The 26391-nt window shown below is 46.5% G+C and overlaps 1 protein-coding gene across 9 annotated transcripts in view; it reads right to left on the reverse strand.

Annotated features, from left to right (window-relative positions):
- Positions 1–347: 347 nt before the first annotated feature.
- ATXN1 (ataxin 1) overlaps positions 348–26391 on the reverse strand; it is a 362359-nt gene continuing 336315 nt past the window's right edge. For 8 of the 9 annotated variants that reach the window (XM_058831292.1, XM_058831293.1, XM_058831295.1 and 5 more), the window contains 2 exons: positions 8805–10845; positions 348–1356 (listed from right to left, as the gene is read on the reverse strand). In XM_058831292.1, coding sequence (XP_058687275.1) covers positions 826–1356; positions 8805–10685 — 2412 coding nt within the window. In that variant the 5' untranslated portion in view covers positions 10686–10845 and the 3' untranslated portion in view covers positions 348–825. Of the gene's footprint in view, positions 1357–8804; positions 10846–19821; positions 19912–26391 lie in introns of those variants that run through there. The other variant, XM_058831300.1, reaches the window with a different exon arrangement.

Genomic DNA, 26391 nt, shown 5'->3' on the forward strand with positions numbered 1-26391 from the left:
GAACTGCACTAGCAAGCAGAAAGGAAATGTGGTGTGGCAGTTTGCTTTAGGAATAAAAATCAGTGCAGTCAGACCCCATGGGGGAAAAATATATATATACATATACACACACACAAATATATATATATATATATGTATATATATATATATATATGTATAGTAGAGCCTTGAGTAAGAGTTGGCTTGTTGTTGAAAACATCAGAGACTGTCTGATCCTTTTCAGTAACACACCCAAGGGCTGTGTCCTAAGCATCCACCTGGGGTGAGGAAACCTTATCACCAACCCGCCAAAGAGCGGCTGTCCCGCCCCGGGGGCTGGCATACACCCACCCACCCACCCACACACACAAACAAGCACGCACCCCATGTTTGACACACACCTCTGCTACAGTTCCCTTCTCCTCACCTCCACCCAAAAAAACTAGAACAGGAACTAAAACAACAAAACAAACACAGAAAAAAAAATCAACCCCCCCCCCAAAAAAAACCCAACGACAAAAAGAAAACAAAATCACAGCTGGACCCTGTCCTACACGAGGTGTTAGAAAACAGGAGCCATGACAACACATTCATTTCCACTAAGGGTGTGTGAAGCAGATACTGCCCCTTCTGTAGCTCTTGATAAACCTAGTCACTGACAAACACTTGTGGAAAAACATATGCACCAGTCTCCTGCATAATACCAGCTGCAACTATAACAACAAGGTTATAACATAAACCTAAAATAAGATGATAACATGTAAATACTGGGTTATTTAGTCTACAGTACAGTAATCTGGATAAAAATGACAAGGGATAGCCTAATTTCCTTTCCCCAAACAACTTTTACTTTCCTACGTTGGATCGACCTTCAATGCAAATCTTAACCTCCTGAGGAATAAAAGAAGGCTTGGGAAGAGTCAAAGGTGGCTCCTCTTCTGATTTCTCTAGTTTTCGTGTTTCAGGGGCTGACCACCTCCTCTTCCTCGTTGCTGGGGGCTTGCTGGGTTCTGTTTTGGTGAGCAAAGGTGCTGCAGGCAATCCTATTTTGTCCGGAAACTTCAGTTCACCGTTCTCAGCTAACATCTGTGCGCTTCCCTGATTAATCCCATTTTCCTGCTCCGCATACCTGTGTCTACTTCCACCTAGACTGTCATTCTTTGAATGCTTCAGCAAGATACTAGCTGAGTCCATGGGCTGGCCCTTTTTAATAGAGCCGTTCTTCAGGTTCTTGAGTGTGAGCGATATGCAGACGTCCCCCACTGAGAGTTTGGAGCATGGCAAATCAAAGAGCTGGCTGGTTCTTTCAGGGCAGCAGGATGACCAGCCTTGTCCAAATACAAAAAAAGGGTATTCTACCAAGACTTCCACGCTGACCTGCAGAAAGAGAGGGGACAACACAGGGAGACAGAGGGAGAGAGAGGGGAGAGCATGAGATCACTCCATGAGCCCTCACACATGTGCAGTGCCTGCCATAGGGTATGGAGGGATAAAGCTGGAATTGCAAAAGTGATGTTCAGTTTCTGCAAAATCAGAATATTGGTCACCAGACCTCACACCGGCCCTTGTCACCCAGCTGTTAATACTTTCTCTGAGCTCAGTATTTCATAGCACAAACCTCAGCAGGAATCAAGCTTTACCTTTACCCAGCCACTCAGGCATAAGAGTTAGAACAGCTTTGGTGTCCAGCAAGCTGTTTCCCACCATCTCCTTGTGGTACCTAGGACCTGTAATTAAAATCTAAAGACTTTCCAACCAGAGGATGATTCAAGAGAAGCTCTCAGTTCTGACACAATTTCCTAAATGATCACAGGAATGTCATCCTGACCTCTGTCCAAACAAGCCTTCACTGAGCAGCTTGAAAGGGTGAAGGCACTCTGCCAGGGGAAGGCCATGAGCACATGCAGAGTTGTAGCCATAAGAGCAGCAAGTGAGAGCCTGCCTTCCCCCAGCAGTCTGTTACCAGTCCAGTTTTTTCCCTTTTCACACCCAGTCTTCCACTCTGCTGCAGAGTTTACCTCCTGTGCTTCCTCAGGGAGGTAGTCATCCCTCCTTCTTCTGCAGTTCCTGTACCCGGTCTCCGTTTCTGTACCATGTCACCTTTCCCCCTGCTTCACCCCACTTTCAAGACATATCTGGTCAGGAATCCAGATCTAACCATCTTATAGGGAACTGCCATAGCCAGAACAGACCAATAACAGGTGCCCCCTGCTCCCCGACCTTGCAAATGCTGGGCCTTGAGGTCCCAACATGATAAAAAACATCTGATAAAACAACATGATAAAAACACATGATAAAATACCCACCTATCTTTGAATGTGGTAGCAGTCCAGTACTCACTGCAGGCTCAAACACTTGATATTGACTCGTGATTCTCAACCTATGGGGCTGATTCCACCCCCGCCCCCCCAGCAAACTACAAAGAGAGCAGGAAACTCTGACTAAAACTTCTTTAAAACTGGCTGGTTTTAGCTGCTGCCTGTCACACCAGTGAGGTCTACGACCCTAATAGGCTGGCTTGTGCTGAAGACAGATACCCTCTGCTCTGCTCACATGGTCCTTAAGTCCTCTGGTGCCCTTCTCAGGCATGGGAGCAGGATCTCACTCGGATGGGTGGTAGGGGGAAAAAGGGTAGGAGATCACCTGAATACATGTGCTCACCTTTTTTCTAAGCCATTCAGCAGGCACGGACTATACCAGCTGCCTGGAGAGTCTTACCTCTCCAGGACCAAGGACTCATAAGGAACATCACAGTAGGCTTGTGAAACCACATCTCACTCTGGGAACAAGTAACACTGTCACACCCAGCATGGCTTTGCATCATTAAAAATGCAATTCAACACAGGAGCAGTTTGAGATGCACACTGCACTGCAGTATTCCAACACATTTGTTCATAATATAATATTAAGTGTGAACCTTGGGATGAAGTTGCACGGTCTGTCTCACAGAAGAGGCTGGACTCTTTGGAAGCACTGCCCCCAGCAGCCTTGCCCCTTCCCTGCTACCAATGCCACCTCCACAGCTGCCCTCCCTGCAAGCAGGGCCCCTGGTGGTGCCACTCACACCCCACCAGCTCCACAGCCTTCTTGGGCAAGAACACTTGCTCAGGAATGTCCAATAGCTCAGAGACAGAAGCTCCAGAACCAGGAAATCAATGATTCCCACTGGATGCTGATGGTGCCTCTGACTAAGTGCATGCCATGCACTAGCAGCTGGTTATGAAAGGATTGATTCTGTTGGAAAAAAACCTAATTGAGTCTATAAATATATACTATGTACTTCTGCAACTAGGCCAGCAGATAATGCTGCATCCATTATCCTGCCACCCCACCTGCCCAGCACAGTAAGCCACTGTACAAGGAATTTCAAAAGGACCAGTTTAGAGGCATAAGATACTACATCAATTTCTGTCATGCTAAAACCTTTTCCAACCAGAACTATTTGCCAACAGTCCAATTACACACACTGCAATAGTGGAAAGAGTCCTGAGTCAAGCCCTGGTTTAAGTTTTGAACTATGGGGAAAGTGGGGTGAGATAACCATGAAAGCCCCATCCCTTCATGCTCCTGGATAGAAACACTCCAGCACTAGGATTTGCAGAAATATTTGCCCAAAGCTTGGGATGCTATTCCATACATATCCACCTCAGTTTAACTGCAGTCTAATCAGGAGAAGATCTGCGTATCCAGCATCTCCCATGGACTTACATGGAAACTGCTGTCTGCACAAGAACTTTAGGTTGTCTCCAGGCATGGATCACCTGGTGGACACAGCTTTCTCCTTTATATTGCTTTTTCTCACCTCTTTCTTTCTTCATGCGTGCTGCATGTATTTTTTTCTTTCTTTTTCTACGTTTCCACCCGTGTCAAAATCTATTTGTGTCTGTGGGAATCATGCTTGCTTGTGTCCATCACCCTCACCAATACACAAGCTCCTCTTGATGTCAACACACTTCCACCACATATTATGATTTTTTTTTTTAATGTAGCATCCAAAACACTTGCCTGTAGGGTTGGTAAGTGAAACATGCCAAAATTGGTGGTGGTGATCATGAATTAACACCAAAGACGGTGGAGTGCTGGAATCTCCACAATCTGGTCACGCTGTTCATGTACCACTATTGATTTGAAATGGGTTCCCTCATGGATTATCAAGCCGTTTTATTTGTCTGCTTCTAGATTCAGCTAAGAAGGGATTTGAGGCAACCATCCTCTAAAAACAATAGTAGTTTAAGACCTTTGAAGTGTGAAAGTTCAGTAAAAACACCCCACAAAATTTTTTTCTGACCACTGCATTCAAACACAAACTCCCTTTTTTTAAAAGCTTCCCCCCCTGCACCCCCCAGTATTTTGCCATGATTATTATAGGAGAGAAGGAAATTTGGAACTTTTCTACCTACTAGTAAGGATAATGTAAGAAACAAACATGCTGGTTCCTCTCAAAGCTTACTGAGACTCTACTGCAAGCTACATTTATATTTCTATTTGTTAACACTGACTAGTAAAACCACGCAAAACTCTTCAGTGCAGCCACTGAAATCTGCAACTTTCTATGACCCTTTGTAATTTTTATTTCTCATCCAAACTCAGTAGGCAAGACATGCTTAAGACAGCTTAAGAAGCCCCAGCTGGAGCTGGAATGCAGATACTAGGGGCTGGCAGATTTGATGCCCAGGAAACACCCTTCCCACCATTTAGAAACACAATAACTTTGGTCTTGGGCCTCACTGCTGCAACCAAAATAACAAGCACGAAAGCAAAAGGTGCCTAATGAAAGTGGTTCATGAGAACAATATTTTAGTAAATGTAAACATACATTTTCCAATTAAGTGGTTTTTTTCCATAATGCTATTAAAATGTGATGAAACTAGGAGTGGCAGGTTGGAAACAAAGAGAAGAAAGCAGTTCTGGAAACAATGTGTAATTAAGCAGCAGCACTCTCCACTGAAGGCCTTGCTGTGGGTGCTGAAAGGCTCCTCGGGCCCCAAATAACAGCTGGGTGGACTCACAGAATAGAAGCTCTCCTTCTCACAGAGAGAAGCCTATGCAGTGCCATGCTCCCACACAACCTCCCCTGTTCACAAACTTCAGGACTTTTAATGTTCCCCCTGCACTCCGATGCCTTCACAAGAGTGGATTTCCTGTAAGAGATTTCTGGGGCTGTAAGGCAGCACCGTGTGCCACGGAACCACTCCCCAGAACATGGTCTGACTGGGCATCCCCCAGGGCTGCATCTACCCCAGTTCAGTCCACTGTTACTATAGAAAAGGCAGGCAGGGCTGGAACATCAGGGGCTGCTGCTATCTGCAGTCACGCAATCCCGTAATTTCTCAAGAGAAGCCGCCAGCAGACCACAGGCTGCCGCCTTTATCACATGAGCTGTGTCATCTGCTGCATTCCCAGAATGCAGTAACGTGAGGACAGACCACAGTCACCCATCACTTGGGAGACAAAAGGACTTACTGTCCTGTGACCAGGGGACACAGAGATCACATGAGGGGAAGGCTGGGGGAGATCTCCATCTGCAGCAGTGAACTGAGTCAACATCTCTTTCTGTGTCTGTTACAGTGACAAAGATAATGAAAAGGGAAGCTCAAAGAAAAAGTAACCATTTGTACATGCACTGAAAGATGTAAGGGGAAAATTAAACTAGATCATGGTCTAAAATCATATGCACTAAACTAAACTAGTTACGGCTACTAACTGGATGCTCTCATGGGACTTTCCATTACTTCAGTGGTTATGATTCCAGTTTGGTATTGTTGGTGGGTTTGTTTTTTTTAAATAAGGAAAATTAAGAACTGTATGATCATCTTTTCCATTTAATCTATACTTTAGAAATTATTAGGAACTGAAATGTATCATTTTAGAGAACTTATTTTGCATAGCCTGTGGGCTTTGACCTTAATATCAAGGGAAGCGAATTACTGGCTTTTGTGTTCTCCCAGCAGCAAAAGGATGGACAGGTAATAATGATGAAATTCTTATTAGAAAAATAATATGTGGAATTCCAAAGAGATGTAGATCCACAGGTCTTGTCTTCTAGGCACCTTGAATGCAGAGGAGTAGCAGCTGGACTTTGGGTTCTGGCCCAGTTGATACTTACATGTCTTCTTAATCCAGAGCTTGGATGCTGTGAAACGGAAACCTAGCATCCCTCCAGGGGTAAAGACAGCTAGTTCAGTTATTTCAGTTATTAAGGCCTTCAGCTGAGTTGATTTTCCTCTGGGTTTCCATACCTGGAAGAGGGATGGATTTTCCAGGTGACTGGAGGACTGGAAAAGGAGGGAAGATGACCCCTTTCTGCCCAAGTGCTGTGCTGGGGAGGGCCAACTGTTGGCTTGCAGTGACACTACACAACAGTAGCTGCATGATGCCTCCCTGTTTACTTTACAGTGGTTTATGCTCAGCTGAAAATAGCCTCCTACCTCTGTGCCTCAACTGGTGAGAAAATTAGCTGATGTTTGCACGGAGCCTGAAAATACAGATTCATCAATATTATAATGACTTCCCAGAGATCCCTGAGAGGAGTAAGTAAGTGAGCCAAAGCTAATGATAACAACACTATTTTTGTATGGCACTTACTCTTTACAAGTTACACTCCCTTGGTAATACCACTCGAAAAGCTCTCTCCTTGCAGAAGCACGTATGCAAGTGAAACTCAATTGTAATGAAACACTTTGTGGAGCTGCACTACACACACAGCTCTATCCCCCTGCACTCCAGAGTCAAGAGCTCTATTTCAGCGTGGCAGCACCACAGTGCCAGTGCTCAGAGCAGCGTGACCAAGTACTGATCTTTCGGCGAGAACACTAAGCCTCTTCACACGGGCAATTTTCTAAGGAGTAATGACTGGTGCACACCTGCAAATACAGCTGAATACTTCCACAGCTCCACGGCAGGCTAAGGGTGAGGTCACAGAGATTTCAAGCATATAGAAATGCACACACACTCTCTCTCTCGCTCTCTCTTTCTCTCCCCCTGCCCCAAGGCGAAGGAAAACCGGCAGTTGTCCCTGCTATGCAGGGACACAGCTGATCTGGGAAGAGACCCAAGTCCTGGAATCTGCAGGAAACCTAAATTAAACCCCCGTTTCTAATCATATCTCTGTGTGACTCGCCCTCCATTCTGGAAGCATCCCCGGTGGGAATCACAGCTGGGGAGTATTTTGGCTGCGATGATGTCAGCCTGCTCCCGATAGGCTTCTCTGTAAGGTGACACTTTGCTGGGTGAGACCTGTGTGCCAGGCCCTGGATTTGTGCAGCCTCGGACTTGCTCCTTTTCTGCCAGAGGATGGCACTCCACCCCCTGCAAAAGCGCAGCTCTTCCCAGGACTGCAGCCCATTGCCTGCCTTGACAGCGCTGTGACCGAGACATGACACGAACGCTACCTGCTCATTTGTACCTCTTCTGCTGTGCAGACACCGATGGCCAGGCTGCAGGCAGAGAAATGTGAGCAAGATGAAAATTGCAGAGTGGAGATTGCTAGTTTTGAAATCTCATTATTCAAGGCACCACAGGAAATTATAGTAACTGGTCATGATCCATGGACAGTTCCTCTAACCGTGACACCTGAGATGCGCCAAAATACAATTAAGCAGTGGGGGGAAAAAATCGAGTCTCTACACTGAAAGCACCAGAGGCTCGACTTCAATCAGCTCTGCAGATGCAGGCACCTACGTGAATGAATCCACACAGGGAATCTTCCTGTTTGGCTTGAAAAGGAGGACATGCCACATGTAGTGATTTACCATGTATATACACTTGGGGAAGGACAGGCCACAGGATGCTGAGACTGTAAAAAATTTTCTGTGTGATCCACTCCTCAGTACCATCACCATCTGCTTTTTGCCTTCAAACCATCAGCCTGAGGTGTGTTACTACCTGTGTCTGTGTCCAGTTCCTCTCATTTTCCCTCTCTCTCACTCTGCTTCTCCAGCACTGAGGCTGCAGCATCAGAGCTGCAGATGGAGTTCACAGCACTCGCACCAAAACAAAAAGATTGGCAACAGGATTATCTAAACCGAGTACCTCCAGGAAGCCAAACGCTACACTTTACAGCATCAACCAACAGAATCTAAATTGCTCAGAAAGAAAATGGACAGCATCAGGGTAATGCTTTAAAATGAATATGCAATATTCTCAACCTAAAAACACCTCTGGAAAGTTACAGGTTTTTCTTCCTGCTTTGCAAACAGAGAAACAAATGCCAGAAGCACAGCCTACCCAGACACCTAGACGGTTTTTCCTTCCAAATTGCACTTGACCACAGAGTTTACACGAGCCATGCAATGCTAAAACCACCTTCAAGTGAAGCCTCAGTAAAACTCTATAGTGCGTTTCAGTAACTTATATGCATGAGCACCATTCCCAGGCAGCTCCAAGTTTTCAAGCCATGGAAATTCACTGCCTTGTGCCCTACCTATCTTTTTAGAGTAGGTTTTGATCTGATTCTATCACCACCTTTCTGGTGTGAATAGTAAAAATCACCTATCAAAATGAAAAATGTAACCCTTCATACCCCTTATACTAGCTGGTATTTTAATCAAAACCCACGAAAATCATATAAGTCTTCCTGTGAGTTCTCCAGCTATAAAAGAGACCCATATTAAATCCAAGAGTCTACATTTATCACCAGTGTGACCTGATGGCTCCCCCAGCTCAGCCAGGAGGATGATTTGTGGTCCACAGTTTGGATGAAGACCTATCTACAGATGGATGAAGAATCCGAGTGGATCCAAAGCAAGTGAGCTGTGATGTGGCCTGGGGGGCCACAGCATGCGTCCCAGTCCAACCTCCCCCAGCCCATCACGCGTTGCCATTACCTGTGCTCGATGCTCCCCCACCGCAAACTGTATGATGGCGATGCCTGGGCTATGGCTGTCTTCGATCCTCTCCACAGTGCTGGAGTCTATTTTCAGGTCGTTGCTAATTTCCGCGCTCTGTATGAAGTCTTCTGTTTTCAAGTCCTCTACTTTCTTCAGCTCCCCGTTGGCCAGCTGGATGATCGACCCCTTCATGAAGTAAGGGGGCAGCGTGGGGGGCGCGGCGGCAGGGGAGGCAATGGACTGCACCACGGGCAGGTGGATCTGCGCCTGCACCATGGTGGCCTGGTAGGCAGGCTGGGTGGTGAGGGGCTCCGCGCTGAAGTTCTCGCTCTTGGGGACGGCGGTGGTGACGAACGTGTGAGGCACTGCTGCAAACTGAGGAGACGACGTGACGATCGCAGGCGTGACTCCCGACGGCTCGACGTCCGCGCTGCCGACCGGTATCAGCAGGGACTGGGTGCCCGGGATCACCAGGTGCTGCGGCAGGCTGCTGGGGTAGCCGATGGCTTGCTGCTGGCCGCTCAGGTAGCCGATCACCGGCGGCTGGGTCCCAGTGTAGAAAGCTGTCGCCGGCAGCCCCACAGGGAGCTGCTCGGAGGCGCTGTGGGTGGTCTGAATGACGGTGTGAGGGGACAGCGTGGCCACCGCCTTCACTCCCTCGTGGCCCAGAGCCTGCTGCGGAGACAAGGCATAGGACCGGTGGGTCGGCTTTCCTAAGTGCAAACTTCCCTTGTCGTTGAGGGCTGAAGGAGAGGTCTCACGGTTGGCGGCCTGCTGCACCTCCATGTCTGCCGTGGGCGTGCTGCTGTTGGGGACCACCATGACAGAGGCTCGGACACCTGAGGAATCCCGCACGCCGTACTCGGCGGGGCCCGAGTGGACCACCACGTGCCTGGTCTCATAATGATGGGGAGCTGGTTTATTGCCTGCTTTGACTAGACCCATGTCGGCAGAAGGCGAAATGCCGTACCTCCGGCTCTTCTCTATCTCGCCATTCAGTACCTCCTTGGCCTGCATCGCCTGCAGCCGGCTGCTCTCGGGTTTCTTGGGGGGATCCCTGGTGACAAAGTGGCCCCCCGAGTCAGTGTACTGCACCACCACTTGGGAGGAAGGGCCGAGGGTGAGGGTGTGCGGGATCACCGTCTGATGTGGGTGCAGGGGGACGGGGATGGTTGGAGGAGAGACATTTCTGACAGTGCTCTGGGAAGAGCTGGAAATGTGGACGTACTGGTTCTGCTGGGTGGGTGGAGGAGACCCAGCAGCAATCAGTCCAGGCGTCCTGACCAGGTGCGGCTCAACTTTGTGCCCCTGCTGGCTTAAGCCGCTCATGCTGGCCAGCAAAGTGGAATACGCCTCCAGCTGGGAGCGCTGGGATGGAGTGGTCGCAACGGCTGTGGCCGCCGCCACGGCGCCAGTCGCAGAATTGGCTGTTGGGGAAATCAGCTGCGAGGGGATGAACCCGGTGTACGATCCACTGTACTGGGGCCCGACGAACTGGAAGGTGTGCTGCAGGTGAGTGTACTGCACGGGGGAAACGGGGGTCCCTGACTGGGAGAGGGCGGGCGAGTACACCGTGGGAAGAGTGGTAGAGGCTGGAACGGACCTGGGCGCACTCGGCGGGGAATAGTCCAGCCCTGCAGACAGTGACTTGTGCAAACCCTGCTGCAAGCCTGCCTCCACCGAGGAGGTGCCCCCGGGCCGGTGCCGGCCCCCCAGGCTGCCCTGGCCACTGGGTGTGCTGGGGAGCCATGCCAGGTTATCTGCACGGTGGTTTTCGTTTGGCAGGACCGGCTTCACCTCCGAAGGCAGGCTGGTGGCAGGGATTTCTCGCTTCTTAGGTGGCAGGCATTCATTGCTCCGCTCTTGGTTGGATTTCATCTTTCGCCGTCCCCCCTCCACTGTGCTTGCTTCACTGTCTGGCTGGCTCTGATTTCAGTCTGATAAATGGAAAGTCACATTTGATTTCTGCAGGGGATCCAGTGACTTCATGAGGAATCATCTCCCTGTGAGCACGATCCTCCGACAGCTCCTCTGGATTCTGCAACGAAAGGGTGGGCAAGGGAGACGGGAGTTATATCGTCAGCACTGAGAAATGAAAACAAATAAGCAGACACCCTAAATCAGCAAACAGGAAAAAGACCTCTGGAAAAAAAAATATAAATGGTCAGGCATTGCCACTCTCACATCAAGGAACAGTTGACAGCTAGCTATGCTGTAAACAGCAGAAAAATCCTGGGCATGTCTGCTAATACATCAGGAAAACATTTAAAAATTTAGGCGTATCAGAAACAACCTGACCATAACTTGGCACATTTAGCAGCAGTCATTCATTTATTTCCCAAGGCCCATTCTCCTTCCCCTACAAAAACCCTCCATGTCTCTATGGTGCCTGTTTTGTTTATCCAGCCTCTTCTTCCCCTGCAATGATGACACTGCCTTCACCCTAACATGACCTAAAAAAGCATGGGAGCACAGCAGGGAGCCCTGAGGAACAGGCACACATAAAATATTGTTAGCAACAAGTCACAGTGAGTGGTACAGAAGGACGGTAGTGGGTCACTCCTAAACCCCTGAACCCGAGAGACACTGGCAGGGCGACTTCACGTGATACCACGCAGGGCTGTGGAGGCAGCAGCTGCCTCCTGTCTCCGCTCCACACCACAGCTCATTACAGGGACACGTGTGCTTCATCTCCCAGTCTGGCAATGAACCTCAGCCACAGGAGCTATTTACAGCAGCAGCCCAGAGCCAGGGATGGATCTGAGCCAGGTTTTTGATGTCTGGTGGCGGTTTTTTGACCCAGTGCTTTGAACTAACTCCCTCTGCTACTGATACCTCACATTCAGGTGTCCATGCAGGACTCTGCTGGGAGGAGCTCTCAGCCACATGCAGGTAGGTCAGAGCAGGTGCTGGCACCATATTCATCTCTGGCAGGATCCAACCCCACTGTTTCTTAGCCACTGCTGCACCAGAAAGGCTGTGGGTACCACACTCACAGCCATGGCCACAGGTCCAAACACTGAGCAAACTACTCGGCCTTGGGGACGCCTGCCCAGAGCTGCTCGGAAAAGCATGTTTGAGCTTCTTGATCCAAATCATGAGCCCCCACCACTGCAAAAACTCACAGTTTTATATTGGGCTGATTTTGCTATTGGAGAAAGTAAGTAGCTTTTCTCTGCATCACCTATTTCATCCAAAGGCAACAAAGCCTTCCTAAGTCTTCTATTACCTTTTAAAGAAAATATTGTAACTAAAACACATTTGCTCTCTTCCTGAAACCTACCTTGCATTGAGTAATCAACCTTTGTGGAGAGTGAAGCCCCTCCTCAGCCCCTGTCCAGCCATCACCTGTCATCTGCATTTCTGGCTGTTTTGAAAGTTGTGCAAGAATGGGTGATGAGAATGAGAAACCGCGCACCTCGCATGAACAGCATGAACTGCATGAACAGCAGCTCAACAAAAAAAGCATGCATTACATGTAAGAAGAATAGAGAGAAAGAATTAAGAGTGGATGTGAAAGAAGATGGAAATAGGATATAGCCCACTTTAAAGGGAATGCTGAGCAACAGTAATGATACTTATCTTATGGCAAGTAATATTCCTTTGGGGGATTTCTTTCCCTGCTGCCTCACTTCTAATGAACAATAAGCCTGATGTTTATATGTGTTTGAAGTACTTTGAAGGCACACTAGACTCAGATTAAACCTATCTTTAAAAGCACTCTTTACGTTTATGGTCCTCCAAGCTACTTTAAGCCTGCAGGAAAAGTCCAAACCTACTAAAGGTTTGATATAATCAGTCTAAAGTTAATTATTCCATTCTTTAAATATTGATAAACAGTAATGAAACACCAATAGCTAGAGCTGGGGGAGAGGGAGTAAAGCACTGCTTCAGGGTAGATTCCCTGGCTTTCAGGAAATAGGGAGAATGAAAGAACTCAGGGCAGCTTCAGATGGCCCAATGACACCCAGAGTGCAGCAGCCCAGGCACTATCCTGACCTGCCCTGGTCTGTCAGCGCCATCACCTCAGCACCATGACTGCGGCGACGAGAGCAGCCAGGAGACAGGGTCCCTGCTAGATCAGCACGGGCCTTCCCCTCCTCCTAACAGTTGCTCAGCGTGTCTTGGCAACAGCTAAAATTATTATATTACACATGACTTACAGATTTTTCTTTTTAAGTTCGACTAAAAATAAAACTGCCGAGCTCACATTTGCGCAGTCATCCTTGGTTAACTTTAGCTCTCTGTAGCCTTCTGCCCCGGGCAGTCAGCTTGGGTAGGTAAGTCAGCAGATCCTGGCCCAGGCAGCTGCCCAGGGGGGACATCCTCAGCATGGGGTGCTCTTCCTGCTCCCCTTTCCACAAGGAGCTTGTGCTGGGCTTGTACCATCCTCCAATCTCTTCTGGAACATGAGCTGCAAATCCAGAATTGAAATACACTCCCACAGGGAGGCAGAGGACTGGCTTCTCTGCCTGCAACAGAGCAGGGACCTTGTACAAGGGATTGAATAGGGACAGGCTCTTTTGCTGTGATAGGTAAACCAGGCTCCCAAAACCAGTGGTTCCAAAAGTTTGAGGCATCTGGATTTGTTCTTCACCTAAAGTAGTATACTGTGAAGTTCTATGAAATGGGGTGAAGTTTCATTGTGCAGGAGCTGAAGCAAAGATTTTATTCTTCTAAATAGCATTGAACCAGTGAGGTTTGGGTGGCCTCCAATGTCAAAGCTAACATCCTTCAAAAATACCAAATACTCTTTTGGGTTGTGCATTTTAGTTTTGGCATAAATCCTTCAGATGGCTGACTTCATCTTTACCAATAACAAAAGGGCTCCCCAAAATCTTCTGGAGAGCACAGGAGGAATGAATACATTTAATGGAGACAAGGGATGAGACAGCCATAGAGCAGTGAATACTGCCCCACTTTTCCAAGTCCAAGCACTTCACAGTGAGACTTTGAACTCTTAACAGACATAGGATTGGATTTGCAAAAAATGCAAATATGCAGCATTAAACAGCCTAGTTCTACTTCAAGACCTAAAAGACTTTTCAGCATAATTCAAGTTCCAGCAACAGTAGAGATAAGACAGGACTGATTTTGCTTGAGAAGCAATGAAAGTGAGACAACCCAAACAAGAATGTCTCAAAGGCAAGAGGTACAAGACCTGGTTAAACAGTTTTTTACTGGCTGCCCTAGAAAGATGAATGCCTGCCTTCTGTGGTGTGCCGCAGGGTTTGTTATTTGGATGCTCCTTTTTTTTTTTTTTTTTTTTGGATCAAGACATTTTTCCGACTCTGGAGCTTTCCTTTAACTTTAGAGCTGTCAGTCATGATTTGTATGATATGCAAACGAGTAGGAAACACCAGGTGATTCTTTGCTCCTGTGTGTGTCACAAGTGCGTGCGTGCGTGCAGGCATGTGTAATTATGGCTGGGAAGGTAAAAGGGACAAAGAGATCAGGGAGAGCAGCTGGACTTTGGTATCTCTGGCAGTGAGTACACATGAAACATTGCTAAACTGTCTGGACAGCCAGTGTCCGCTGGCAGTCTGCCCACACACAAATTCCTGGAAAGGCTTAAGGCAGAAAAATAATCACTTGGAGAAGTCACCATCTGGGCTTGCTCTGGTCCCAGAGGGATTGCTCACTGCAGCTCGGGATGTGCATTTTCATGCAAAATTCCAGTGTCTCTTTGCACGGTACTTTAAATCTGTGTTTCTCAAAACAGCATTTTTCTACTTATTTCATCTAATAAATTTAAAGCACAGGAGAGGATATTGGGTTATAGCTTCAGATGCTGACCTCCTTTATTTTTCTGGAGTTCACTGCAGCAAAGGTAAAACCAGCAACACAAGCGTCCAAACACAGCGATATGCTGTGTCCCACCACTCAGGACTGAGTCCTGGGGTGCAGGGAAGTTGGGGCCAGAACCACAAACCACAGCAACGCCTGGCTATGCAAATGGTGGCACTTTCACTGCCCTGAGAAATCAAGCACCTTCTCTGTTCCATGGTGCAGCTAACATCCTTTTCTGGGTCTCTAAACCTCCTACAAAAATCTGGTCCCTCATCCTCCTCTGGTCCTTGACCTTTCTGCAGTTGCCAGCAAGCTCACACCATCACGTGGAACCAGAAGGAAGGACCGGCGCAAGAAGCACCCAAGAGGGGCAGTGGTCAGCTTCCAACTTAAGGGACATTCAATTAAACCAGTCACTTATTGTCAAAAGGCTCCTTTGATCGCAAATCCTAAAAACACACGGAGTACTCTGACTTCTCAAGTTCCACTTTTCAGGTATGGCCAGCAGACTCTCACATTTGTCGGTGCACTATAAAACCTGCGTCTCTCCTCCATCAGACACCGTTGCCCTGCCTGGCACCTAAATGTTAATGCAACATTCGCAGAGTCGAGCCTGATCCGCGGCTCTTTATGTCTGGAGTGTTACCGGGCAGATGCAGCAGCGCAGTCTGATGCTCCCGCCTCAAATCACCCGCCCATCCTATCACGAGTGAGTAATTTCGGCAGCGCTGGAAATGAGTGAGAAGGGAGGCATTTCGTCCCACCTCTCCCCTCCCCTCCAAGGAGGCTGGCATCTTGCGGGATCGGATTCAGAGAGACGAAAAGACAGACACACTGCAGAGGGCTCCGCAGCTGCATTCTGGCTCTCAGATCTGTACGCCAGCTTTCTCCCCCCGGCTCTACAGCCTGCCCGCTGGCAGCTACATATTCATGGTTGTAACTGCTACAGATTCCATTAGCCCTGCCATGTGCAGCTCAGCGCACGCCAACAATAGCTATAGGAGCTTATTGTCCAACCCGACCAATTTCACAGCTCCCTGGCAGAATTCCCGGGAGGGCCAACTGCAGAGATCCATTAATAAGGAACATGAAGACCTCTAATAAAATCTGAAATTCTCCTCCCAAAATGAAAGGACTTCTGATCAACACCGCATCCGCAAGACAGATTGTCCAGTACAGTGTTAGTTCTTATTATACTTCTGGGAATCTGACACTGCAAATTGCTACAGGTTTCGGCACAGTGAGCAGTGGTTCTGCACGTCCTTCCTCTCCCCAGTCAGACCAGACAGACTGCACACAAGACAAAAAGCAAGTGATATGAACAAACCTCAGTGAGCACATCACCCGATGTGAGATGCCCAAAGGTTCAACATTCCAATGAATTTCATGGAAGTATGTAGGTACCAGAGCTGAGAGAGGAAGGTTTAGGAGGAAAAAACCAGTCTAACATATATTCCCAAAAGGACAGACAGATGATGGAGTCCCAGGACATCCATTCATGAGCACAGATGATACAAAGGGTTTATAAGAAAGCTACTCTGCTGGTTAACTGTCTGTTTCTGCTACTTACCCTGAATTCTGAGGATAAGGAGAGATGTGCGTGTCCTAAGCAGGTAACATGCATCCTGTGCTACTGTGGTTAGACTGTGCTTAGTTAATAACACATAGTTTTTTGTACCTGCTAGCTGCTGGTGAACTGCACAGAAACATGGTGCTAGAATTATCTTTGATTTTAGTTAAGCTAACTGCTGAATGAAGAATTGGAATTAACTATCAAAAGTTTGCAGGTTTCTGCTATCAGATCATCTGGGTGCCATCACTTCATTCTGCAACAGGAGAGATGCCCTTATTTTTAGCATCTGTAAAAGTCACTCGGTGCTCTGGGTGTGCAGCAGATCTTTCTGTCCTTTCTGTGCACACACACAGCAGTGCAACTACACATTAAGCTTTGCAGAGTTGTGAGTACTGTGCGTACTATGAGTACTATGGGTGATCTAAACAGATTCACAGCTGCCTACATCCTTTGTCTACACAGAAAAAAAGCTTTTAGAAAAGGTAATCTCTCCTCTTCCAGCATGCTTTGCAGAGAGGTGGTACCAGAGCATGAAATACAAGATGCCAGGGAGGCTGGAAGCAAAGAAGCATTTCCTCTGAGAGCTGCAAGCTGACCCCATGTCAGGGCTCGCATTGGAGGGCTGGGTGTGTTGGCTATCCTGCCACCCTCCCAGCCCACCCCACGGCAGCATCCTCGCTCCCCGGCACAGATATCCCTCACCTTGCAGTGCCAAACCTGGACTCTCAGGTGTCAGGAGTCAGGCCCAGCTTGCCTCTGAAACACATGATACTGGTTCACAAATAAAAGATTTAGTAAAATTATAAAGGTGAAGGGTACTACTACTACTACTACTACTACTACTATTATTATTATTATTATTATTTCTTTTAACTTGCCCTTCTGCTTTGTGAAGCCTTTCAGGCTCAAGGTCTCTAGCTTTTCCCTGCAGCTCACAAGATCAGAAACTTACTAGTTAAGCTGAAAGTGGAATTTCCCATCTCATCATTTGACACCAGGAACCGGAGATTTGTGAAATAGCATCAGATATCCACAGATAAAAATGCATGAGCTGACAGTGCTGATTACAGTGAGGTTTTTTTGAGGGTGAAATGCTGGACTCCAGAGCCTTCTGCATCTATGGGGGAAGGGAAAGGATGTAACCACTAAGTGAGGGTCTGAGCCCTGGAGCAAAGCCATTTCAGTGTGCACAGCTTGATGCGCAGCTTTCTCTCTCAGCTGCACAGCAGTAAGTGCACCTCAGCTGACCCTACGAGAAGCAGCTCCATCTGCAGCCACAAAGGAAAGTTCTGGGGCTGCTCAGGCCTGGGGTCTCAGCTCAGGCTGACTGCCAGCTGCATAGTCCCACGTGGCTGGAGCTCATTCCAGCAGCTTCATGATCCACCACCATGCTGTACTGAAGACTGTACAGCCTGACAGAGGCCTGCCAAACCCCTCCAAAGCCCTGCTCCCCAAGCCTCGGAGTCAGCTGTGCCAGGACATGAGGACCACCAACCCAAGATGCTCAGGAAGTCAGCATTCCACTGCACACATACCCAGTCTGCAGCGGCAGCATGGACACCGTGGAGCAAACACACGTAAATTAAAGTGCTCCTTCAACCCCACCGACACCAGGACGGAAAGGGGGATCCCACCTATGCAACTCCACAAGCGGCCAGCGCAGCATCCAACCTTTTATCTCCTGCTTTGTAGTGGCTGCTGCAGGAGCAGGACATCTGACAGTGCTCAGTGACACTCTTTACTCTCACACCCATCCCCTAGAGGCGCTTCTGCAGCTTAAATGAGTGAACAGAGTTCATTTATAAACAAGTCTAATACAGAAATTACTTTGTTGATGTTTTTCATTTATCTAAAATGTGCCTACAATGTGGCTACAATGGGAGCTGCCTACACAAATTTCCATTGAAAATTTCACGAGTGACTATAAACGTAGCAACACCCACTCGCCACTCATTTTAACTTGTGACAGAAACTGTCATGCCTGTATGAACACATTTGTACTGCAGATATGTCACACAGGTCTCCTTCCATGTGTCTGAAAACGCTCGCTAACATTCTCTCTATCTTCTGCAGAACAAAATAAGAGAGATGCCTGGCTTCGCTGCCAGGAGACTTGAATAAGACCCCCACGAAAAATTACAGAAACCGGGGGCGTTTCACCCCTTTGAAGATCCAGCCAGAAACACCAGCAAGCAGCAGCCAACTCAGAGCAGCCATTTTACAGATAAGCACAGGCGCTCACGGGGAGGAGTGTGCCTTTAAGCCTGGCTGATAAGGGGACAGTGTGAGAGCATGGCTTTAGGGGAAGATTTGGAAAGGTCATCTGCATGCTCAGTGCCTTTCCTTGGAAGCCTTCCCTGCAGACTGCTTCTCTGGTAGATTCCACGTGCCAGCAAATTAGACTATAATTAGTCCATCTGTAAAGTGTGAAATATGAACTGATGTTAAATTCCCCTTGAAATGGATTCCAACACCTTGCCTTCTCTCAGACTTCATTCAGCAAAGATTTAACTTGAAGCCATTTTGCACCAGCCCTTGCTCACTGCCTCAGCACACTGCCTTGGTGGCCTCCCAGATCAGGATGACTGACCATCACTACTGACAAAACAGAAAAGCCAGCAGCTCATGCTGATCTCGAGGCACATGGCACATACCCCCAGTGCTGCGGACAGAGAACGAGCTATCCCCCTCAGGCACCTCTTTTTTCTCTTCCATTTTTTTCTTCTTCATTCCAGTCAGCTACATTTGGGTGTGGCCTGCAGCACCACCCACTCATCCTGCACAGACCCTCATGCTGACCACCTCAGCACTGGCACTGTCGTAGGGATCACTGCATGTAGGAATACCCACAAGCAAGAAAAAAGCCAGATCAACTCTTCTGCACCTTCTCTCTCTCTGTAATGCCTCCCCAGGCCCTGCAGCCCACAAAACCAAGTGACTACTTGCTCTTCCTGACTCAGTGAGTAGGGAGCCTCCCTCCTGCTTAATGGGGAGCAAGAAGATAAAAGGGGCACAGAGCCAGTGTCACTTGACTGAGGCCAGCATGGCGAGGCTGAGAGATTTCCCCAACTGTTCTGATTAGGCAACACAGAAAACAGTCAAAAGAAAATGAAATAATGCAGGATTATACAAACATAGCATGTTCCACAGTCACAAGCTTCAGTTGCAATTAAAAAATCCACCCATTCCAACTAAGAATGCAAATCATCATCGTTGCTCTCAAAGCAGGGAACGTTGACAAATGAAGGCGGTGTGCTAACAGGCAGTGCCAGTACTCTTAATTTAAGTAGGTGAGAAACAAAGGTATGTACCATCCAGGGCTGCCAGAAAGAACTTTGCCTTAAACAACAATCAAAAAGAACTCTGAGGATTTAAAATTTACTTTTCTTACGAAAAAACAGATACAAGAAAACCTTTTGCTCTATTTTTCCCAGCCATGTGAAGAATGAACAAGAAAACAAAAAAATCACACAGCTCCCATCAAGGTTATTTATATTCAAGTTTTGAACTCAGGAACTGAAAACATTCCTGGATTGAACCTGTGGGTCCAGTGAATCACAGCTTGGAAACCTGAATGGACCTTTTGTAAAAGCCACTGAGCCACGAACATGCTTTCTCACCGCTGCGATCACTTCTGTGAAAACACCTTACCCATCTGCCCCTGGAAATCCACGGCACAAGACAAGTGACTCCCGGCACCAGTGAAATGGACAAAAGGATGACTAGCTACCTGCAGCTGGTTTCAATCGGAGAGCCGAGTAATTATTGCAGCCCTCTCCTGTGGCTCATATGGAGCGCAGCATGGAGCTATAAAGCGTTATGCAAGTCTAATGTGCTGCCAGATCTCTTAGAGCAGGCAGCAGCCAAGTCACTCCCTCCCACCATTGGCTCAGCTTCATTAACTTAATCAGGTATTCATTCATTCATTCACTCACTCATTCAAAAAAAAAAAAAAAATTACTCTAAACTTGGCAAATAGCCAGTGCCATGCATGCACGGAGCATGCTCACATCAGCCACTGGGGCTGGAAGAAAAAGGATAGTCTAACGTTCCTCAAGCTCTGAACAGGGCTTTAGCTTTGCACGCAGCCCAGGCACAAACACATCTTTGCCATGGCCTCTCCAAGAGCACGAAGGGCTTGGAAGTTGCGCTGAGGTCAGACGCTGACGCTGGAGATCGCGGAATCCAGAGCAGTCCCGTAAGTCAGTGCAGCCAGCAGGAAGCTGAGTAGAGAACTTCCCCAGAGCAATGACCAATTAAACAGTTTGATTTTTTAGGGGGAAAAAAAAAAAGGAACTGTGGCAGGATTGACTCAATTAATTTTGCTGCAAGGTTGCGCACCCCCTTCTTCTGCACTTACCACATACATTGCACAGCTTAGTCCAAACAGAAGGAACAAAAGCAGAACAGAAAGGGGGTTTAAAAAAACCCCTAAAAACCAAAAACAAAAAAAAACACCCAGAAAAAAGAAGGGAAGCATCACTCAGCTAATATTAAAAGCAATTGGTAATGGAAATCTGTTTGACCCCCACATTTATAAACATAAGATTTCCTACAGGCATGTAGCACTCAAGCATCGAATACAGCACCCTCCCTTGTACAGTTCTTCCACTTATTTTTCTTAGTCTGCAAAGAACTGCAGCTTAAATGAGTGAATAGAGTTATTACTTCCTTCTAGCTGTCATCAGAACAACTTTCACTGCGTTTTTTTTTTCCAGCACACTACAAGAAAGCTGCTTCATAACTATTCCAAAAAACAGGCCTTGAGAGTCAGCTCTGACTTTACTGTGAAGAGCTTCATGCAAGGAGCCAGGCTGGACATTAAGGAAAGGGGAAAGGTGTTACATTTCCCTCAGCGGAAGCTGAGCAACAGCATGGAAGCAGACAGCATCTCTCCCCCCTTACCTCATTCTGCCCTGTGTGAAAAAAATACCAGATGGCAGATTACTCTGAGCGAGTCCATAAAAGTAACATGGAAATATAAAGCACTTTAGACTGTTTCAAAATAGTGTTTATGGTTATATAATGAAAATGATATATCCTGGTGCAAATCCTCAGCCACAGACCTGGCTGAAATGGCTCAAGAGCATCTACACTCCCCACCTTCCCCCAGTGATGCAAATCAGCTGTTATAACCCTCCATGCTCTGTTATTATGGAGAGCACAAATGTTTTCTGTAGGAACTTCAAGTGCCTCTTCTGTAGATGGCCTAGAAGTCACTCTTTCTCTTCAGAAAAAAAAAAAAACAAAAAAAATCCCAAAACAACAACAACAACAAAAAAAAAAAACCCACAAAAAAAACCCAAAAAAAAACAAACCAAAAAAAACCCCTGAATTCTTCTATGGCCACCACCACAAACCATGATACAAATGGCAAATTAGACAAAGACTTTCAAAAAAGATTATTAATGTAAGCCAACACTTAGCTAAAGGTCTGTAGTTCAGACACACTCAGCAAAAGCATCTAAAAGACCCCAAACCACAACCTGTTACTCTGATCTCAACTCCGCTTCTGACCATAGCACAGAACCCATGGTTAACTTGAGGATCCCCTCCTGAAGTTCTCTGTAGGTGAAGAGCACCCAAGTAACTAGCAGATAAGCAGACACACAGCTTCTGAGGAACCAGCTGTCGAAGGGCTCCAAGTGAGATTTACGCTCTGCAGCTCATCGGCAAGCGAACAGTGAGGTATGGCTGAACATCACTTCTTTGCTACATGACAGTACCATGGATGTGCTGACTGTAAGAGGAAAACTACTCAGCATGCTTTTACTGCATTACTAGAATTAAAAAAGAGAGTGATGCAAAGGTGTCTGAAGCAATTTGTTTCTTAGTCCTTGGCCTCCTGCACTCCAGAGTGTACAGGACACCAGCCAAGCAGTCTTGAAGTACTCTACACTGAAGTCAGCCTCCTTCACTGGACGTTCAGTCTTGAGCTAAGGGCCTTTCAATCATCTAAGCTCTTAAGCACTGTGGCTCTTTCGTTACCTTTGCCCCCACCTCTCACCCTTCTCCAAATGGAGTCCAAAGCTTGGAGGCTCCTTCTTTTCACTTCACCCCCCTTCTCCTGCAGCCCTGACACAATTCAAGACACAGTACAAGCCCTTCCTCTTCTGCCCAGGCCTAACTTCCCTTGTCCTGCTTGAACAGGTGCTCAAACCTTCTCCACTGCAGTCACCTCCTTTTCTGGCATCAGGGCAACAATTCACCTGAAATTCCTCCTCTTGAGCCTCTCCTCCATGCATCATGCTCCATACATGGGAACAACCAGCAACACACCAGAAGTAGCTACGCAGTTTTAAAGCAGGCTGTCAGAAGAAGGTCAGGAACATAAAGGAGCAGGAGAAGAAAACCAGCCTGGGAACACTAAGTTTTATCCTAAATGATCCAAACTTTGGCAGAAGTTGTAGTTTGGTCTAGATAAATAAAAGGGATGTGGTTTGAGCAGTTCTGGTTCTTTATATGAATAATTTCACTACTCCATCTGAAAGAATCATTAGAAAAGTGTGGGGTTTCATGATTCAAGACAGGAGAATGAGAAGGCAGTATTTCAGCACTGTAAAATGAGGCTTGCGTGTCTAACCACACTACCAGCTCAGAGTTCACTTCTCACAAGTGTCAAGTATATTTTCCATTCTGTACTTCTTCAAGCCCTAGTTCTGTCTGTTGTCATCACTCGCGGGGATTTACCTAATCCCTGAAACAGCAGAAAAACATAATCTTTTTTGCTGGAGAAACAGAATCATGTCTCAAGCACACTGAAAAATTCAAATTGTATGTATCATTTATTGCAGCTCCATTCATCCACCCTGTGTTGACAGTATAAATACAAATGATGCCCTTAACAAAATGCTGAACTGCAGTCCAATGTATTAGTGGTATTTCTTAGAGTTTTCCACTCACTTTTACTGTTTCTCTGCTCACATTCCTCACACTTCAGCATACTCAAGCAGCTGCCTGTTTATAAAAACAATGCCTGAAAGAGAAATGTTGATTCCCATCTTCATCAAAGCTGGTGACTTTAGCTCTATCCACTGGTCTGAGCTAGAAAGTGGGCCAAAGGCAACCAAAAGTTAGTGGTTCATTTGAAGTCTATTATCTTGCAACTCAGCTACAAAGGAAGACTCCACAACTTTCTAAGCACAGCAATTCACCTTTCCAAAGTTTTATTTTAAACACTAGTGGGCCGCTATGTTGACCTTTAAAATTCATTATATCACATTATACATGGCTGGTACAACTTGCTGTATAGCTCTGTTCATACACAAATAAATAATGGTGCAATTCCAGATTTTATTGGCGCTCCTTGGACCCATGCCAGCAAATCCAGCTCAGAACTGTGTGTCCTCTACTGACAGAGCTCTCTTACCAACTGCAGCCTTTTGCACAGGACCCAGCAAATCTGTGTTAGTCCTTTTGTGGCAACAGACACATCCCACCAAGGTTTGCCAAGGAGCTTCAGCGGGTATTACCCACAGGGCTCTGAAGTGCTTCCCCCTGGCTGGGGCTAAGGCAAGACCTAGTATGAAAACTTCTCTATCCAAAGATACCTCGCTAATGACCAGATTTCAGTATCCACATCAGTTAAGGACCTCTCAGAAGCATTCCAGCTAAATTAGGGGAAGGAAAGATTCAGCCAGGGAGCTGAGTGCTCAAAACCTTTGTGCATTTTTCTTCAAGCCATAATTTAAGTGCTGTTCTCCCAGAGACAAAAATAGTTAAAACAGGCTCAGATCCTTCCATTGCAAAGCAGAATCCAATGGGGAAACTTCATTGGGAGAGATGGCTCCTGGGGGAGTTCCTTGCAAAACACTGCCTCATCTCACCAGGACGTCCACTACACCCAGGACAAACAGGGCACACTGTCATGACAGTCAGGCAGGTCTGACCATGGAGGCACTGTGCCTGGCTTGAGGGCTTCAGAAGCAATAGCTGAGTACAGACATGATGCATCCCACTGCTCCACAGCTTCCCCTGCAGCCACAAGATCATTACACACCATCGCCATTCCTACAGCAAAAAGGAGAACTGGTTTTGTCCTGGTTTTATTTACGCCTGTTTAGCTCTGGACCAAGTGATTCTCCAGTTTCTGCTCTGCTTACCACTTTCTCTCTCTGCCTACAGTTTCTTCTGAATGTATAATGATTTTACATCTGTTAATTTGGTTTGGTTTCTTTTTCATATATGGTTAGTGACTTGCAGGCTCCTTATGGTAAAAATGAAATAAAATGCTGTTTCTTCTGCCTTTTGTTCTCATGCTTATGGATGAATGATGTATTTTCTTAGAAACGTGAAATAACTACTGCAATGGGTGATACATAATTGCTTTGGTAAAATGGACAAGTTATGAAAATATGGAATGATCATAAGATCATACAACCAGGATGACTAAAACAACAACATAATTGGTCAGAATTTATTCAGCTCCTAAGGAGAAAAAACCTTGACAACACTCTGCTATAAGGTTAGCGAACCTAAAACCGAAATAAGGTATACAAGTCACTGTTGACCTTTGGCTAAAATTAAGTGACAACTAATAGTGTCTAATAAAAATGGCAGGAATTTTTCAAGGAAAAATTACCTTAGGAAATATTTGTTTTCAAGCCTGAATCTGTTGGAGACAAAAATGTTTGACTACATCTACATCTGGGAAAAACAGCTAGAACTTCTTTGTAAATATTTTTTAATAATTAAAACCTATTTGCTGATTCCAAAACTAAATGTTTTAAACAATTAACGAAGGTGTAATTAAAAAATTCTGTAACTGCAACAGAAGTTTAGTTTAAAATGAAACCACCTTCTAGCTTGAATACAGGACTATATGCTTTGCTGTACTGTTTTGTAAAACACTTTCACCTATTACCTGATTTTCATTTTATCTCAGCTTTTTAAGTTTTCCTCATATTAGAGCAAGAAATATTTTTCTGAGATCTTGGAAATTCTCATGGGCAGAAATATAATTTTCTCTTATTTCTGATTTCTAATTAGATTTAAATCTTTCCTAGCTGGGGCAAGACCTACCCAAGCATTTTGAAGCATTGCTAGCCTGTGTATATACATATATATATATATGTATGTATGTATGAAAATTCAATGAAAATTGTCGCTCTTGCCTGGCAAAAGCCATGAGCTACACTCGAATAAGAGTCTTTCTTCTTCGGTGACAGTGTCATTCAGCTCACCTCCCAAAGGTTCAATTCTGCCTGCGAAATCTTTCCTTTTGGTTCAACCAGCTGCCAAAACAGCACAGTGTTCTCTCTGAGGTACAGCCAGGTTGAGCTGACAGCTACCACACCCGATTAATGAGAGGGAAAAGAAGAAAGAGAGAGAAGGGCACTGATAGCCTGTCTGGTAAATTGGGGTTGAAGGAGCTGCAGCATTTCAGAAGCTGGTCCATTCCATTCCATGGGGAAGGAAGGAGAGAGGAGACATCTCTCACACATGTGCTGCCTCAGCTGCTGTGGAAAGCTGCCTGCATGACTAGCACAAGGGGCACCACAGAGTGAGTTTATGATAATCTCTAAATAATAATCTTATAATAGTGGGGGATAATAATCTCCCATGAGCTGCACTGCTACAACTCTATCAGTGAAACCTTGTGCAATTCAAGTTCACTAGTGGACTGCTGGCAAGGATGGGAATATGCTTGTTACACCTATCCACTGAAAGTGTTGGAAGACACTCAAAAATTAGATTTTAGCAGGTGATTTTGACAGCTATGATTTGTGTTGCCACTCAGCACAGCTGAAACCACTCCAGTGAGGAGCTGCAAAGGTGGGGGTAACACAACTGAGTCCTCTGTACCACTCAGGTCAAGGCCTTGCCCAGGACCCCTGCAGAGATCCATGGCAGCTGCTACTCAAAGCATTGAGAGCCCAAGGGGAGCAAAGCACTCTGAAAACACTGCGAGCCACAGCATGGCCACACTGTACCAGCACATAATGTGCAACTACCTACATCCATCAAAACCCCAAACATGTCACAGACAAATTACCAGCTGACAGAAAACCGGCAGAAAAACCACCTGCATACCACCTATTGCACAGACCTAATTCTCCAATTAGACTAGGTGCCTCCTCACACAGCTTACTTCATTTAGGCAAACATTTCCAGAGGAACATGCAGACAAATTGGCCCTGGGATCACCAGCAGCAGCTGCTGCTTTCTGCATGCAGAGTGTTGAGCAAATCAACAGAGATGAGCTGCTGCTCCCATCAGAAT

Source organism: Poecile atricapillus, chromosome 2 (genome assembly GCF_030490865.1).
Source record: "Poecile atricapillus isolate bPoeAtr1 chromosome 2, bPoeAtr1.hap1, whole genome shotgun sequence".
NCBI lineage: Eukaryota > Metazoa > Chordata > Aves > Passeriformes > Paridae > Poecile > Poecile atricapillus.